The sequence below is a fragment of the Elephas maximus genome, chromosome 7 (genome assembly GCF_024166365.1).
Source record: "Elephas maximus indicus isolate mEleMax1 chromosome 7, mEleMax1 primary haplotype, whole genome shotgun sequence".
In the NCBI taxonomy this organism is placed as follows: domain Eukaryota; kingdom Metazoa; phylum Chordata; class Mammalia; order Proboscidea; family Elephantidae; genus Elephas; species Elephas maximus.
Genome location: NC_064825.1, coordinates 77,448,995 through 77,464,871, shown reverse-complemented (window position 1 = coordinate 77,464,871; position 15,877 = coordinate 77,448,995). Strand labels below are relative to the sequence as shown.

General features: G+C 36.7%; 1 protein-coding gene across 2 annotated transcripts in view; it reads right to left on the bottom strand.

Moving 5' to 3' along the window:
* The window catches only part of ANO5 (anoctamin 5), a 98,138-nt gene that overhangs the window by 62,445 nt on the left and 19,816 nt on the right, over positions 1 to 15,877 (bottom strand). The window contains exons 3-5 of one of the 2 annotated variants that reach the window (XM_049890715.1): positions 10,650 to 10,700; positions 6,239 to 6,280; positions 3,615 to 3,728 (exon numbers count right to left, since the gene is read on the bottom strand). In XM_049890715.1, the coding sequence (XP_049746672.1) occupies positions 3,615 to 3,728; positions 6,239 to 6,280; positions 10,650 to 10,700 (207 nt within the window). The remainder of the gene's footprint in view (positions 1 to 3,614; positions 3,729 to 6,238; positions 6,281 to 10,649; positions 10,701 to 15,877) is intronic. The other variant, XM_049890716.1, reaches the window with a different exon arrangement.

The window sequence follows — 15,877 nt, the reverse complement described above, 5'->3', positions numbered from 1 at the left end:
ATAATGAAACCTGGGGGTAGTATTGGGACCCTCAAAGAATAGACAAAAGGGAATGGGACCCAGTGCATAAGTGAAGGGGTTGGCTTTAGATAGAAGGATAAATAATTCATCTACAAAGGGCAGAAAGTTAGATCGTACATGTTTAGATGCAGACAGATGGATATACATGGTGGTGAAAATTTATAGAATTTATCTTCTACTTCCTTCAGTTTTCTCAATGAAATGGAAAAATTTGGTCAGCTAAGCTTGAAAATGGAAAATCAGAGGTGTAAGAAAGAAGTTATAAAAGAGTCATACAGGATAGTGAGAGACTGAAAATAACAGGGATATAATTATGACTGACAAGCACCATCAAGGACTCAGTTGTGTCTGTGGGCACAAATATAAGGCACAATTGGTCAGTGGCCTGTGTGTTTTTCTTTCTTCATTAGTGCTTGCATTTAATAGATGGAAAGTTGAATTAACTAGAGTTGTGGTTTTGCCAAGTAAATACAATTGAGGCAAAAGACTTAATGGCATATGTATGAGAGTGATTAAAATTATTGGCCATGAGATTTAAGCTGGATAAGGATAGGGACATTGGTGGTTCAGTGGCAGAATTCTCACCTTCCATGTAGGGGACCTGGGTTCAACTCCAGGCCAATGCATCTAATAACCAGCTATTTTTCAGTGGAGGCTTGCATGCTGCTATAACAATGAACAGGTTTCAGTGGAGCCTCCAGACTAAGATGTTGTTGTCAGGTGCCATTGAGTCAGTTCCAACTCATAGTGACCCTACGTACAATAGAACAAAACACTGCCCGATCATGTGCCATCCTCACAATCATTGTTATGCTTGAGCCCATCGTTGCAGCCACTGTGCCAATCCATCTTGTTGAGAGTCTTCCTCTTTTTCAAAAGATCCTCTACTTTACCAAGCATGATATCCTTCTCCAGAGACTGATTCCTCCTGATAACATGTCCAAAGTATGTGACACATAGTATCACCATCCTTGCTTCTAAGGGGTATTCTAGTTGTACTTCTTCCAAGACAGTTCTTTTGGCAGTCCATGGTATATTCAATATTTTTTGCCACACCACAATTCAAAGGCCTCAATTCTTCTTCGGTCTTCCTTATTCATCATCCAGTTTTCACATACATATAAGGCAATTGAAAACGCCATGGGACTAAGACAGACTAGGAATAGACCTGCTGACCTACTTCTAAAAATCAGCCAATGAAAATCCTATGGGTTACAATAGTCTGATCCACAACCAATTATGGGGATGGCACAGACCAGGCAGAGTTTTGTTCCATTGTGCTGGGGTCGCCATGTGTCAGGGGCTGACCTGACAGCAGCTAATAACAACAACAACAAAGACAGGGAAGAGGAGGACAACGAGCAATGAAGAGCTGGAATAATAGTTATGTTGAGGGTCCTGATAGGTCTGTAGGATGGAAGGCATGGGTCAAAAATACTTAAGCAGTTGGGCAGACAGTTGAGCACGGAATAAGAATATAAAGTGGTTGCAGTTATTAGTAATAACAAGTTCCAAACCAAACAAACAAACCAACCCACTGCATGAGTCAATTCTGACTCACAGCAACCCTACAGGACAGAGGAGAAGCGCCCCACAGGGTTTCCAAGGCTATAATCTTTATGGAAGCAGACTGCCACATCTTTCTCCCATGGAGAGGCTGGTGGGTTTGAAACACTGACCTTTCGGTTAACAGCCAAGCGCTTAACCACTGGGCCCACAGGGTTCCTCTTAACAAGTTTCAGGGGGTAGTAAATGGGTGAGTTGGGGACGAAGCTAAGTTAATTGAATGAGGGGAGTTCAAGAAGAAGGCCAGTTTGCCAAACTAATCATTTATGTATGTATTGAAATTAATTAAAAAAGGAGTATTGGTAGAAAGAGGGACAGTAAGTCAGGAGCTAAAATTATTGGGAAATAAAAGGGAAGATGCAGGGATTCAATAGATGACAGCAACAATGCAGGGTAGTGATAATATGACAAAATGAGATACAGAAGTCAGGATTTTAGGGAGAAAGGAGGGAGGATGCATTGCAATGAACAATAAGATATATGGAGGGTAAGCACTTACCCCATCTCCAGGAAAAGGCAGTGTAAGGAAAAAACGACCACTATTTAACCCTGGTGGCGTAGTGGTTAAGTGCTATAGCTGCACACCAAAAGGTCGGCAGTTCAAATCCACCAGGCACTCCTTGGAAACTCTATGGAGCAGTTCTACTCTGTCCTATAGGGCTGCTATGAGTCAGAATCGACTCGATGGCAACAGGTTTTTTATGGAAGGAAGCAACAAACCTCAGTGAAGTGTCAGTTTTGAAAAAGCATTCAGAGAAGAGGTGAAGATGACGATGGACCGTGAATTTCAGGGATTTGGTAGAAGGGTTTTCCAAGAGAGGTCAGAAGAAAGGGACAGAACTGAAAATGTACACAGTCTTTTGGGGACAATATCTATAATTAAAATTTTGTATGGCATTTATTTCATACGTAAGTATATAAGTAAATGGTATGTGTGTGTATATTATTAATTCATTATTTTAAATATCTAATATTTACTGAGCATTCACTATGGTCAAACCACTGTCTCAGGCATTTGGGTATAGAGCAACGAACAAGACAAAGACCTTGGCCTCATGAAACTTAATTTATGGTAATGGAGACATACAATAAACAAGTAAAAACGAATAAATTATTTAAGTTCAGAAAGTGGTGTTATAATAAAAATAAAATAGGATAAGGAGATGGAGCATAATGGGGAGGCTACTTCAAATAAAATGGATCAGTTCTTAAGTTTTCAAAATGAAAACTGCATATAATAAAGACTATATTCTGACATTTATCTCAAATTTCATTGTCCCTTTAATATCTAAAGAAAGCTGTATAAGAAATACATCAACTTACTTGGAAGAAAAATAAAAAGAAGCTAGTTTCCAAAAGGCCCCAAAAATAAACGGCTACCACACTTCCAGTTTTTGGCTGCCTATATTGTATATATTGTAGTCTTCTCACACAGTTTTAGCTTTCAGTATCACTTCAGAGCCCTCTGACTCACATAATTCAATGCGGACATTATAGGCAGTCCTGGAGTTAATGAATGAGATCTATTCCTAAAGGTATCTTCAAGTTGAGTTTGTAGGGAAGTCGGAACAGGTACATACGGTTCTTATTCAGTCTTACTTACTTCACCGACTCGATGACAACGGGTTTAGTGCAAGAAAAGGCTCGATGCCTTTTCGGTGATTTACAAGCTTCATGTGTAGCAAGTGAAAGTGATTGTGATGAAGAATTTGTTGTCAGTACAGGTGGGTTCAGCAGTTCAAATCTGCCGGGTGCTCCTTGGAAACTCCATGGGGCAGTTCTACTCTGAGTCAGAATAGACTGATGGCACTGGGTTTGGTTTTTTTGGTTTATGGGTGGGTTCAATCATTTTAAAACGAGGGCAAATTTACAAAGCATTAAAGGGCAAGTATGGGTTGTCTGTGGCACTGGGTTTTTGGGATGGGTTGTCTGTAAGTCGGCAGTTATAACCCGGGGACTGCCTGTATCTCAAACTACAGAATGTGTTTCTTTTTATTATTTCTGTTTTTCATTCACTAAGTACTTACCACCTTTATGTCTCCTTCTTTCTTTATGTCATCAACATAGGAAAGCACAAAATCAATTTGTCTAACCCCATCTCGAAAGAAGATAGAATCCTTGCTTTGTAGACTTTTTTTAAACTGCAGGAGACATAAGTGGCACAATGTAAACTATAATTTTATTCTGCGATTGTAAAAACATTAAAAGAATTATCTACAATTTTGTCCCCAGCTAGTATTTGCAGTCCTGAAATGCCAGGTCAAGAAAAATAACCAGAATTTTCATCCACCTAAGAATATGCCCGTTTTAGTACGTGAAGATTCCACATAGGCGATGCATATATATTAAACAATGAGGACTCAGGACAAAGCTAAGCACGTTAATTATATGCACACACAATGAAAAGACTGCAATTATAGCAAAGTATAAAGTGAATATATGTACACATGGATCCTGAAATGTATATTCAGAGAGACTTGTCATCTTCAGTAAACAATATACCAAGGAGCCAACGACATCATCCATCATTACACAAAGCTCTGATGGGTATGATTAATTAGACAGCAATTCACAGAACCTCAGTATAAGAAAAGTTAATTTATGATTAATATCATTTATACCATGTTCTTTATAAAATTTTCATTTTCTAACTCAATTTTTGAAGGGTGAAAACCAAAACCAAGGTGCACTTATAAATTAGGAAGCAGGTAGTAGCTTGCCAGCTGGTCTCATGACAAGTAAGCTCTCGTGCAAAGCTCCCTTCAGCATCAGATTTCTCAGGTGAGTCAAAATCAATCCTCTGTTAACATTTGATTATCAACTCTCAGTATAATAGACAAACTTACAAGCTCAAGTTCCCATGTTGTTCCCTTTCAAAATGGCAAAAACACTAGAGGTACTTTCAGAAAGGTGAGGCTTCATGTTTCACTGATCCCATCATCTTCAGAGTTTACATGCAATATGTAAAACTTAATACTTATAATGGCTCATATGTAATGTATATGATTCAAATAGATGATTCAGTGGATTTCTCTCACTCTGTGATGCAAAGTCAATATAGACAACTTTCCAATTGCTTCAGCTAATCTGATAATGGGGAGCTGGATGAGTTTAATTTTTATAACCTGTGTATACATCAGCTAGCTTATGACTTTCTTTGAAGGTACTCTATGCTGTTTCTCACTCTAATCAGGTCAGACAGCCTCCCATAAAAGGGAATGAATGCCAATCTGTCGTGCATGAATAAGACAAACATGTCCTCTTTGACCTGCGGTTTATGAACAGAGTAACTGTATTTTATGTATGATGACTGTTGTGCCTCAAAAAGGGCTACATTAGCTCCCAATCCTCAGGAGAAGATGGGTAGAAAATGAATAAAGAAACAAACAAACAAAAAGACCCAGATAGTCTCGAGATTAAGTAGTAAAATATAGTCACTCAGTTGTTATGTCAGAGTTCTCTGCACCCCAACTAGAAGATGCATATTCACTTCCCTTTTCCTAAAAGAAAATAAGAGAACCTGAGAAAACTCAAACTATCATGCTACACTTGATTAAAAACTGATCACTAAAACAAAAAGAAATAAAGCATTGGCACTCTTGAAAATCACTATAGCATAAACATATTTTATGACATTTACCAAAACTGTGGAAACATATTGAGGCAGAAAATATCCTCATTAGATGAAATATAATTAAAGCATAAAAGTAGAGAAGAAAACAATACTTCTTTTGCTCTAAGTCTGTGATAGCTATATTTGGTTTGTTTGTTTGGTTTGGTTTTGCTTTTTTAAACGACTAACGTGTATAGAAGTGCTCGTGTTGTTCAGACAGGCTAAATCTACAAAGAGCAGCTCCAGGGGCAGATGTACACGTGGAAATTGGCAAAAATCACACTCGGAGTGTCTTAGGACTACCAAATAGACAAAGCAGCTAAAAAAATAATTGCTCCAATTATTTTCCTGAGTGCTCAGTCAAAATAGGTATATTTACTTTCCTTTGCCTAAAAGCCAAAGGGCTAACTAGGAACCCCAAATTTTTATCGTTACGTTATGCCCTCACTATAAACTGTTAAGTTAAAAAAAAAAAAAATCACTGACAGTTTTGTAAGTTACCATGAGATACATGTCTTAAGACTGTTAACGAAAACTGGTTGAAGCCATCTAGGGCAGAAAACACTGATAATTTTGCTATATTATAATCGCATATTGTTAAAATTCATCATTTTTTATTTGGCTCAAGGAGAGACATTAAGAGTGTACTTTGCAGTGCATATATCTCTATGCGTTTATATTTGGTTCGCTCTAAGAAATGTCTGTTTGCCAGGAGGCAAACATCTGGGTGGCTTCCGTTTGTTTGAATCAGTTTCTTAATCTGAAGTTCATAAACCTGGATTCCTTATGTAGGTTCATAACCCTCAGAAATTGTATGTAAATTTTACTTGTATGTGTGCATTTTTAGGAAGAGGGTCCACAGCTTCCATCACATCCAAAAAAGATTAAGAAACATCATTTCAAAACCTCAATTTCCTGAGGACTAGGAATCAGTGAAAAGGTCCCCTCAAAAATCAACGGCTTTCAGGAAGAAAAATGACCCAGGCTATCACTGCAGCCATCCAAAGCATAAGCAACATCACTCGGCACTGGTTTTACCATAAGACGCCGCCTCAGGAACAAATTGTATCGCTTAGCAGTCTGTGAAGCAACCGATAGAGAGTTAGCAAATCATACACAGGAACAAAAGGAAGATTCCAAAAAACAGACACACAAACAAAACCTTAGCATCATCACTCTGTGAGTGTATGTGTGTGTGTGTGTGCACGCGACATTTAAAGTTGGAAGGGGAAAAAGGGTAGCGTGAAGGGAAGAGAGGAAAAATAGGAAGAAAACAATTAAGAATAAAGGAAAGGGAAAGAGGAGACTTCAAAAGTTTCTCTAAACAGTGGTTTTAAATTTAAAAAAAAAATTGTGGAATTGAATTAAGAAAGAAAGGAGAGACAGAACACTGGAAAAAAGGAATAATCATTCAATTATTTAAATGCTGAGTTGTCTTCAATCTTCTTTTACCATGGCCAATATTTACCTAAAAATACCTTGGATAATCAATATTTGAAAGAACGACAAGCCTATGGCACAAAAAAAGCAAGCATTGTGTGCATTTTATAGTATAATGAAAAGACGTATAATCTAAAAAATATTATCAATAAATGGCTTAAATTCCTATTGTTTTCCTAGAATAAGTTGAAGAGGTCAAAGTTACTGGTAATTATTGGAATGAAAATTCCTCTTTTGTTAACAAAATACCTACAAAATAGGAGCTAATATTGCTGTTATTTATTTAAAAGTATATTTTAAATTATGTTCATCTGTTGACCTAGACATTTTGCCACAGCACTTTAATTTTCTTGGGACCTTTCATGAGATTTACAACTACTGCTTTTCTCTGATGTTTCCCCTACACTCGTAAAAGATTTGTTAAAAGAAATGAAATAGTCATATACTGGGGGGGAGGGGCACGTAGGGCCACATTATGACTTTCATGGGCTCAAGGCATGTTTGCCTTCATGGGCCCCTTTCTCCATTTAAAAAAAAAGATAAATGGACTTCTACAAAAGGCATCTAAGAAAAATATATGGCTAACATAATAATGGCAAAAATCTTAATTTTTAAAAATTGCTTTTGTAAACATTGCTAAGTAAATGAAAAGACAAGCCACAAATTGGCAGAAAATATGTGCGATACATACAACTGACAAAGGTCTTACATCCAGAATGTATAAACAACTCTTAAAAGTCAGTCAGAAGATGATCAAGCCCAGTTTAAAAATGGACAAAAGATGTGAACAGACATTGCACAAAAGAAGACACATGACTGGCCAAAATGCCAATGAAAAGAAGTACAACATCAGTATTCATTAGGGAAATCAGAATTAAAACTGCAAGGAGATCTCGCTACCCATTCATTTGTCATTGTTGTTAGTTGCCATCTAGTCAATTCCAACTCATGGCGACCCCATGTGCGTCACAGTGAAACCGGGCTCCAAAGGGCGTTCAAGGCTGTGACCATTTGGAAGCAGACCATCAGGCCTCTCTTCCCGGGCACCTCTGGCTGGGTTTGAACCATTGACCTTTCAGCTAGTAACCCAGCGTTTAGCCATCTGTGCTACCCAGGGACTGCTACCCACTCATTAAAAAAAAATTTTTTTTTGTATTAGAATAACTAAAATTAACAGCTGGCATCAAGTGCTGGTGAGTATGTAGAGCAACTACAACTGTCATACACTGCAGGTAAAAAATGGCACGAGCATTTTTCAAAACATGTAAAGTTATATATAAAATTTCATATATACATATATTTTCATATAAAGTTTCACGTAAAGTTACCATATTCTTTCTATATGCCATATGATCCAGGAATTCTACTCCTAGGAAATCATTCAAGAGAAATGAAAATATATGTCTATAACAAAAGTAGTTTTTAAATAAATGTCCATAACAGCTTTATTCACAATGGTCCCCAAATTGAAAACACCCAAATATTCATCAACAGATGAATAAACATATTTTGGTAAGTCCATACAATGAGATACTACTCAGCAATAAAAAAGAAAAAAAAAAAAAACTACTCATGTGTTCAACAAGAGTCAATCCATCAGTATCACTTGGAGTTTTACTTGAATCTCAAAAATATTATGCTGAGCAAAAGAAACCAAAAATCAGCCATAAAGTTTATACCATATGATTCCATTGCATAAAACTTTAGAAAAAAATAATCTATAATGATAAAAAGTAAGGAAATCTAAATGAAGTATGGACTTTAGTTAATAATAATGGATCAATATTAATTGTAACATATGTAACTTACTAATGTAAGATGCTAATAATAGGAGAAAATGAATGTTCAGGATATGGAAATTCTGTGTACCATCTTCTCAACAAATCTAAAACTGTTCTAAAGTAAGAATTTTATTTAAAAAATACTGTTTATTTTAACAACTTACTATTTAACCTAAGACAATGTCAACATAGTGAAATATCACAAGCCATTCTAAAGTGATTTAGAATTTAAAATTTCAATTACCGGCTTATGACATAATTGGGGAAGTTATTTGCAACTTATGTCACCAGCAAGGGGATAATATTTCCAACATATAAAGATCTACTAAAAATCAAGAAAAAAAACAAAACCTAACAGTCTGAGAAAAAAAAATACATATATATATATATATAAAACAGGATGATCCAGCAAAATCAATAATAACCATTCATATATAAAAAGATGGACATCTGACTCATAATGAAAGAAATGCAAATGAAAATTTACACTGAGATACCATTTCTCACTATCAAATAGGCAGAAATCTAAAAGGACGACAGCACACTGCTGGTGAGGCTGTGGAAAAATAGGCACTCTCAAACATTGGCAAAACAGAGGGAAATTTGTCAGCATATGTTAAAATTGCATATACATTTATTATTTGATCCAGAAATTCCATTTAGGATGATTCTATCCCAAAGACACATTGGCAAAAATACTTTAAGATCAATGCCCAAGGGTATTCATTACAGCAGTATTTGTAATAGCAAAAGGTTAAAAATAACTCATAAGTCCATCAATAAAGGGACTGACTGAATATACTATGCTACATCCCCACAATGGAATATTATGCAGGATACAAATGAATGAGAAAGAAATCTACACACAATACAGAGCTAACTTCAAGCATGTTTTTAAGTAAAAAACCAAGGCACAGAACAGAATATACAACATGCTACCTTTAGTGCAAGAAGCAAAGAGAATTTGAACATACACATGTATGTGCATAGCTACAAATACACAGATATATATTTACTTATATTTTTAAAAGAAAGGAAATGCTAGAAGGATAGACCAAATAAAAATGGTTACTAGAGAAGAATTGAGAGAGAAAGGAAGAAAGTTTTCTCTGAGTATGCTTTGTTTCATAGCATCAACATGAGACAGATTTATTTTCAAGCTAATGCAGTCTAAATTTTAGGGCTTCTGACTTGCACTGGCCCCTTCCAAGGATTTAGGAGGGACTCTAGCAGTTTCGAAACCCTGGTGGTATAGTAGTTCAACCCCTAATCAAAATGTTGGCTGTTCAAGTCCACCTGCCTCTCCTCGGAAACGCTATGGGGCAGTTCTACTCTGTCCTATAGGGTCGCTATGAGTCAGAACTGACTTGATGGCAATGGGTTCTAGCAGTTTGTAGTCATGGTCAAATATTTTTGTAAACTTTTAAGATAGAGTATTTTTGCATTATTTTCTTAAAGAGCGTCACCAAAATTATAAAGTTTCAGGTTTTACAAAACCTTGTTCAATCTGTGGTTTTCAACTTTGTAATCATGTAAATGTTTCACATGATCAAAAATAAAAGTAAATACATAAAAACTAACATAACTTCCATTATTATAATTTCACCAATCCTACAACCATCATACCAGAATACTAAAGATCAGTAATCTAGTGGAAGGCAAATTATCATCTATGCTGAAATTGTCAGTAGAATATAACTCTATTTCCCACAGCAAAGAATGGGAACAAGCAAGCATATTTTAATCACTAGGAAAACAATGAAAAAAATTTTAATATCTTTATTATCCTTTTAATTGATATTCAAATTTCATTTTTAAATAAATCTTACTTCTTCATGATTATTCTTAGGTAAGTATTTATAGGTAAGAAGATTCATGTAAAGGAGAATACTGAACTAGGTCTCAGAAACTTGAGTTTTAGTCCAGGATCTGCCCCTAATACATGCTGATAACCTTGGTTAAGTCATAAAATTCCTTAGACCCTTGGTTTTCTCATTTGTAAAACTGGGAAATTAAAATATAAGCAAAATGTTACATTTTATGTGCCATTCTCATTAATATGTCTGCTGTTACTTTTTTTTCTAACCAAACTAGTAAATTCTCAAATACCATGTATAAGAACCTGAAAAATAATTGTGAACTGGGAAAGACAGCATCATCATTGCATGCTACGGAAAAGATACCCATTTGTGTCCATGCAAGAAAGTATAATATTGAGTGCTGCTTACCCCTGGTTGTTCCCTGATGAGAAAGCTGGTCTCTCTGCTGCTCAGGCTCTGCTAATGGCACCGTAGGAAAGATATAATGCTGTTAATAATAATTCAAATGGGGAAGGCATGTCTTTAACTTCTACTAACAAAAATTTTAGGCTACCTATGCAGAAATATTAAACTTGGACCTCAGGGGAGTTATGAAATACCTCAAATTGTATGCAAAACTTTGCATGTGTGTATGTTACATATGCATGTCTGTTCATGAGAGTATGTGTATGTGGGGGGTGGTGAGAGAGAGAGATTGAGAGAAATGAGCATTTTAGAGGTAGCTTTATCAAATTATATATGACCCAAGAAATGGTTAAGAACTACTATATTATAGGTAATTAACCAGGCACTCTAGTCTTTTAATGATGTCAAATCATGAATGGGACCAACAGGAAGGGGTTAATTAATTGGCTATTTTATGCCCTTCAACATTTGTTTGAAATTAATAAATACTTTGGAAGATGAGGAAACCCTGGTGGTATAGTTGTTAAGTGCTATGCCTGTTAACCAAAAAGTTGGCAGTTCAAATCCACCAGGGGCTCCTTGGAAACTCTACTCTGTCCTACAGGGTCACAATGAGTTGGAATCAACTCGACAGCAATAGGTTTCGGATTTTTTTTTTTTTTTTTTGTTTTGGAAGATGAACTTATATTTGTACTTATAACCAAGAAAAAAAGCTATACATGCATATAAACACACAAACACACAACTTTATGATTAAAGTAATAGTGATTGCTGCCTCTCTTGGCGTATGAGGGATTTCAAATCCTTGTGCTCCATGATAACCAACACACCACAGTACATGCTCCTGAAATCACATCAGTCACTTCTCAGTAGTGTCTAGTGACAGAGACACTAAAGAGCTACAGAGAGGTAGAAGCCAACAAGAATGACCTATGATGCATGCCCAGGCTGGGAGTTCACTTACCTGGTCCTTGGTAAATCACAACCAGCATCTCCTTATGCCCAGGTGATGCTGAGCAAATCAGTTTTGAAAATAGCAGATAAAAAGTGCTATAGACACATTTAAGGACTAATCAAAGGGCATTTACGGTATTAAAGTTATACTGAAATAAATGGGAAGAGCTCTAGGAAGACTGAAAGTCTCCGTGAGTGAATATATGCTCAATATCCTATTTCCCTTATATGTGATTCTGTTTACTTGTGGACATTGGATGAATTCCATTAACATATCCAAGTATATCAGATACCAAATAAATCTAGTGAATGTCTTAATTATCCCATTCTGAATTAGCAGGCCCTAAAATTTAAAAAAAAAAAAATTTTTTTTATTTTTAATATGTTTGTGTCTTGTAATAATATACTGTGTGTATTGCCCATATATCTATATTTTGCCTTTAAGACAATAAATAGCTAGTTTCAATTGATTATAGACTTCTCATAACATATTTTATTCAATTATCCTAGAGAAAGGCCAGTTGTTTTGCTTATAGGATGGTACAAGAAAACAGCATATTAAATGTTCCAAAAGCAAACAGGCTAGTCACTTTACAATGTCTCGCTTTACAAAAAACAAGTTTGCTGTCCTTCCAATCAAAACCTCTGGTTCGATCTTCAGTCTGCAAACTGTAAAATAAGATAACAGATTCCTTCATACTCATTTCTCAACGTCCTCAGGCTGAGGCAAACGGAGAATCTGTGCTGTTCTCTATTCTACGCTTCTCTCTTCAAATATCTGTGGCCATTTTTTACATGTCTTAGGCTGAGGCGTTCTCTGACTCCAACTATTAAGATATGGCATGAAATGGTACAAAATAGAAAGAAAAACACACACTTCCACTTGCAACAAAATGTGACAATATTCAGAAGATTTACTGAATCATCACAGAAGCTAAGTACCCATACTGAGTACCCTGAACATAAGAAGCAACGATTTAGAATTGCTCCTTATGAAATTCGGGGGCGGGGGGGAACAAAACCAAAACAAAACAAACAAAAAACCTACTTCTAACAGAGTTTTTAAAACAGTATTCTTAGAGAAGTAATACTATAGAGTGCTTAGGAGAGTAAGCTCTAGAAAAATAACATCTGGGTTCAGAATCCTAGCTTCAACACTTAGTAGATGTAACAATAAACAAACTTATTACAAACTCACATTGCAGACTGCACATAACCTTTTTTCAATTATGTAAAACTATACAGAATGAGAAGAAACAGCTGCAAACATCCATTAATAGTCAGAACCTGGAATGTAAGAAGTATGAATCTAGGAAAATTGGAAGTCATCAAAAATGAAATGGAATGCATAAACATCGATATCCTAGGCATTAGTGAGCTGAAATGGACTGGTATAGGCCATTTTGAATCGGACAATCATATAGTCTACTATGCTGGGAATGACAACTCGAAAAGGAATGGTGTTGCATTCATCATCAAAAAGAACATTTCAAGATATATCCTGAAGTACAACTCTGTCAGTGATAGGATGATACCCATATGCCTACAAGGAAGACCAGTTAATACGACTATTATTCAAATTTACGCACCAACCACTAGAGCCAACGGTGAAGAAATGGAAGATTTTTATCAGCTGCTACAGTCTGAAATTGATCGAACATGCAATCAAGATGCATTGATAATTACTGGTGATTGGAATGCAAAAGTTGTAAACAAAGAAGAAGGATCAGTAGTTGGAAAATATGGCCTTGGTGACAGAAACAATGCCAGAGCTCGAATGATAGAATTTTGCAAGACCAACGACTTCTTCATTGCAAATACCTTCTTTCACCAACATAAACCGCGACTATACACATGGACCTTGCCAGATGGAACACACAGAAATCACATTGACTACATCTGTGGAAAGAGATGATGGAAAAGCTCAATATCATCAGTCAGAACAAGGCCAGGGGCCGACTGTGGAACAGACCATCAATTGCTCATATGCAAGTTCAAGCTGAAAATGAAGAAAATCAGAGCAAGTCCATGAGAGCCAAAATATGACCTTGAGTATATCCCACCTGAATTTAGAGACCATCTGAAGAATAGATTTGACACATTGAACACTAGTGACCGAAGACCAGACGAGTTGTGGAATGACATCAAGGACATCATCCATGAAGAAAGCAAGAGGCCACTGAAAAGACAGGAAAGAAAGAAAAGACCAAGGTGGATGTCAGAGGAGACTCTGAAACTTGCTCTTGAGCATCGAGCAGCTAAAGCAAAAGGAAGAATTCATGAAGTAAAACAACTGAACAGAAGATTTCAAAGGGCCTCTTGAGAAGACAAAATAAAGTATTATAAGGACATGTGCAAAGAGCTGGAGATGGAAAACCAAAAGGGAAGAACACACTCGGTGTTTCTCAAGCTGAAAGAACTGAAGAAAAAATTCAAGCCTACAGTTGCAATAGTTAAGGATTCCATGGGGAAAATATTAAACGATGCCAGAAGCATCAAAAGAAAATGGAAGGAATACAGAGTTATTATAACAAAAAGAATTAGTCAATATTCAACCATTTCAAGAGGTGGCATATGATCAGGAACCGATGGTTCTGAAGGAAGAAGTCCAAGCTGCTCTGAAGGCATTGGGGAAAAATAAGGCTCCAGGAATTGATGGAATATCAACTGAGATGTTTCAACAAACAGATGCAACACTGGAGGTGCTCACTCGTCTATGCCAAGAAATATGGAAGACAGCTTCCTGGCCAACTGATTGAAAGAGATCCATATTTATGCCTATTCCCAAGAAAGGTGATCCAACCTAATCTGGAAATTATAGAACAATATCATTAATATCACACGCAAGCAAAATTTTGCTGAAGATCATTCAAAAATGGCTGCAGCGGTATATCGACAGGGAACTGCCAGAAATTCAGGCCGGTTTCAGAAGAGGACGTGGAACCAGGGATATCATTGCTGATGTCAGATGAATCCTGGCTGAAAGCAGAGAATACCAGAAGGATGTTTACCTGTGTTTTATTGATTATGCAAAGGCATTTGACTGTGTGTATCATAACAAACTATGGATAACACTGCGAAGAATGGGAATTCCAGAACACTTAATTGTGCTCATGAGGAACCCTTACATAGATCAAGAGGCAGTTGTTCAGGCAGAACAAGGGGATACTGAGTGGTTTAAAGTCAGGAAAGGTGTGCGTCAGGGTTGTATTCTTTCACCATACCTATTTAATCTGTATGCTGAACAAATAATCCGAGAACCTGGACTATATGAAGAACGGGGCATCAGGGTTGGAGGAAGACTCATTATAACCTGCATTATGCAGATGACACAACCTTGCTTGCTCAAAGTGAAGAGGACTTGAAGCACTTACTAATGAAGATCAAAGACCACAGCCTTCAGTATGGATTACGCCTCAGCATAAAGAAAACAAAAATCCTCACAACTGGACAAATGAGCAACATCACGATAAATGGAGAAAAGATTGAAAGTTGTCAAGGGTTTCATTTTACTTGGATCCACAATCAACAGCCATGGAAGCAGCAGGGCAAGAAATCAAAAGATGCATTGCATTGGGCAAATCTGCTGCAAAGGACCTCTTCAAAGTGTTGAAGAGCAAAGATGTCACTCTGAAGACTAAGGTGCGCCTGACACAAGCCATGATATTTTCAATCGCATTATATGCCTGTGAAAGCTGGACAATGAATAAGGAAGACCAAAGAAGAGTTGACACCTTTGAATTGTGGTATTGGCAAAGAATATTGAACACACCATGGACTGCCAAAAAAACAAACAAATCTGTCTTGGAAGAAGTGTGGCCAGAATGCTCCTTAGAGGCAAGGATGGCGAGACTGCGTTCTACGTACTTTGGACATGTTGTCAGGAGGCATCAGTCCCTGGAGAAGGACATCATGCTTGTCAGAGTACAGGGTCAGCGGAAAGAGGAAGACCCTCAACGAGGTGGATTGACACAGTGGCTGCAACAATGAGCTCAAGCATAACAATGACTGTAAGGATGGCACAGGACCGGGCAGTGTTTCGTTCTGTTGTGCATAGGGTCACTATGAGTCGAAACTGACTCGATGGCACCTAACAACAACAACAAAACTATACAAAGATGAACAGTTGCTTAACATTTGTATGACACAATTTCCTCAGAATGAGAATAATAGATGAGAAGTTATCAATAAATGCTGGCTACTTTATTAATTTTTTGCTTACATTCTAGTGATCATTATCACCCATTTAATATATGGTATTTATCATATCAAAAGTT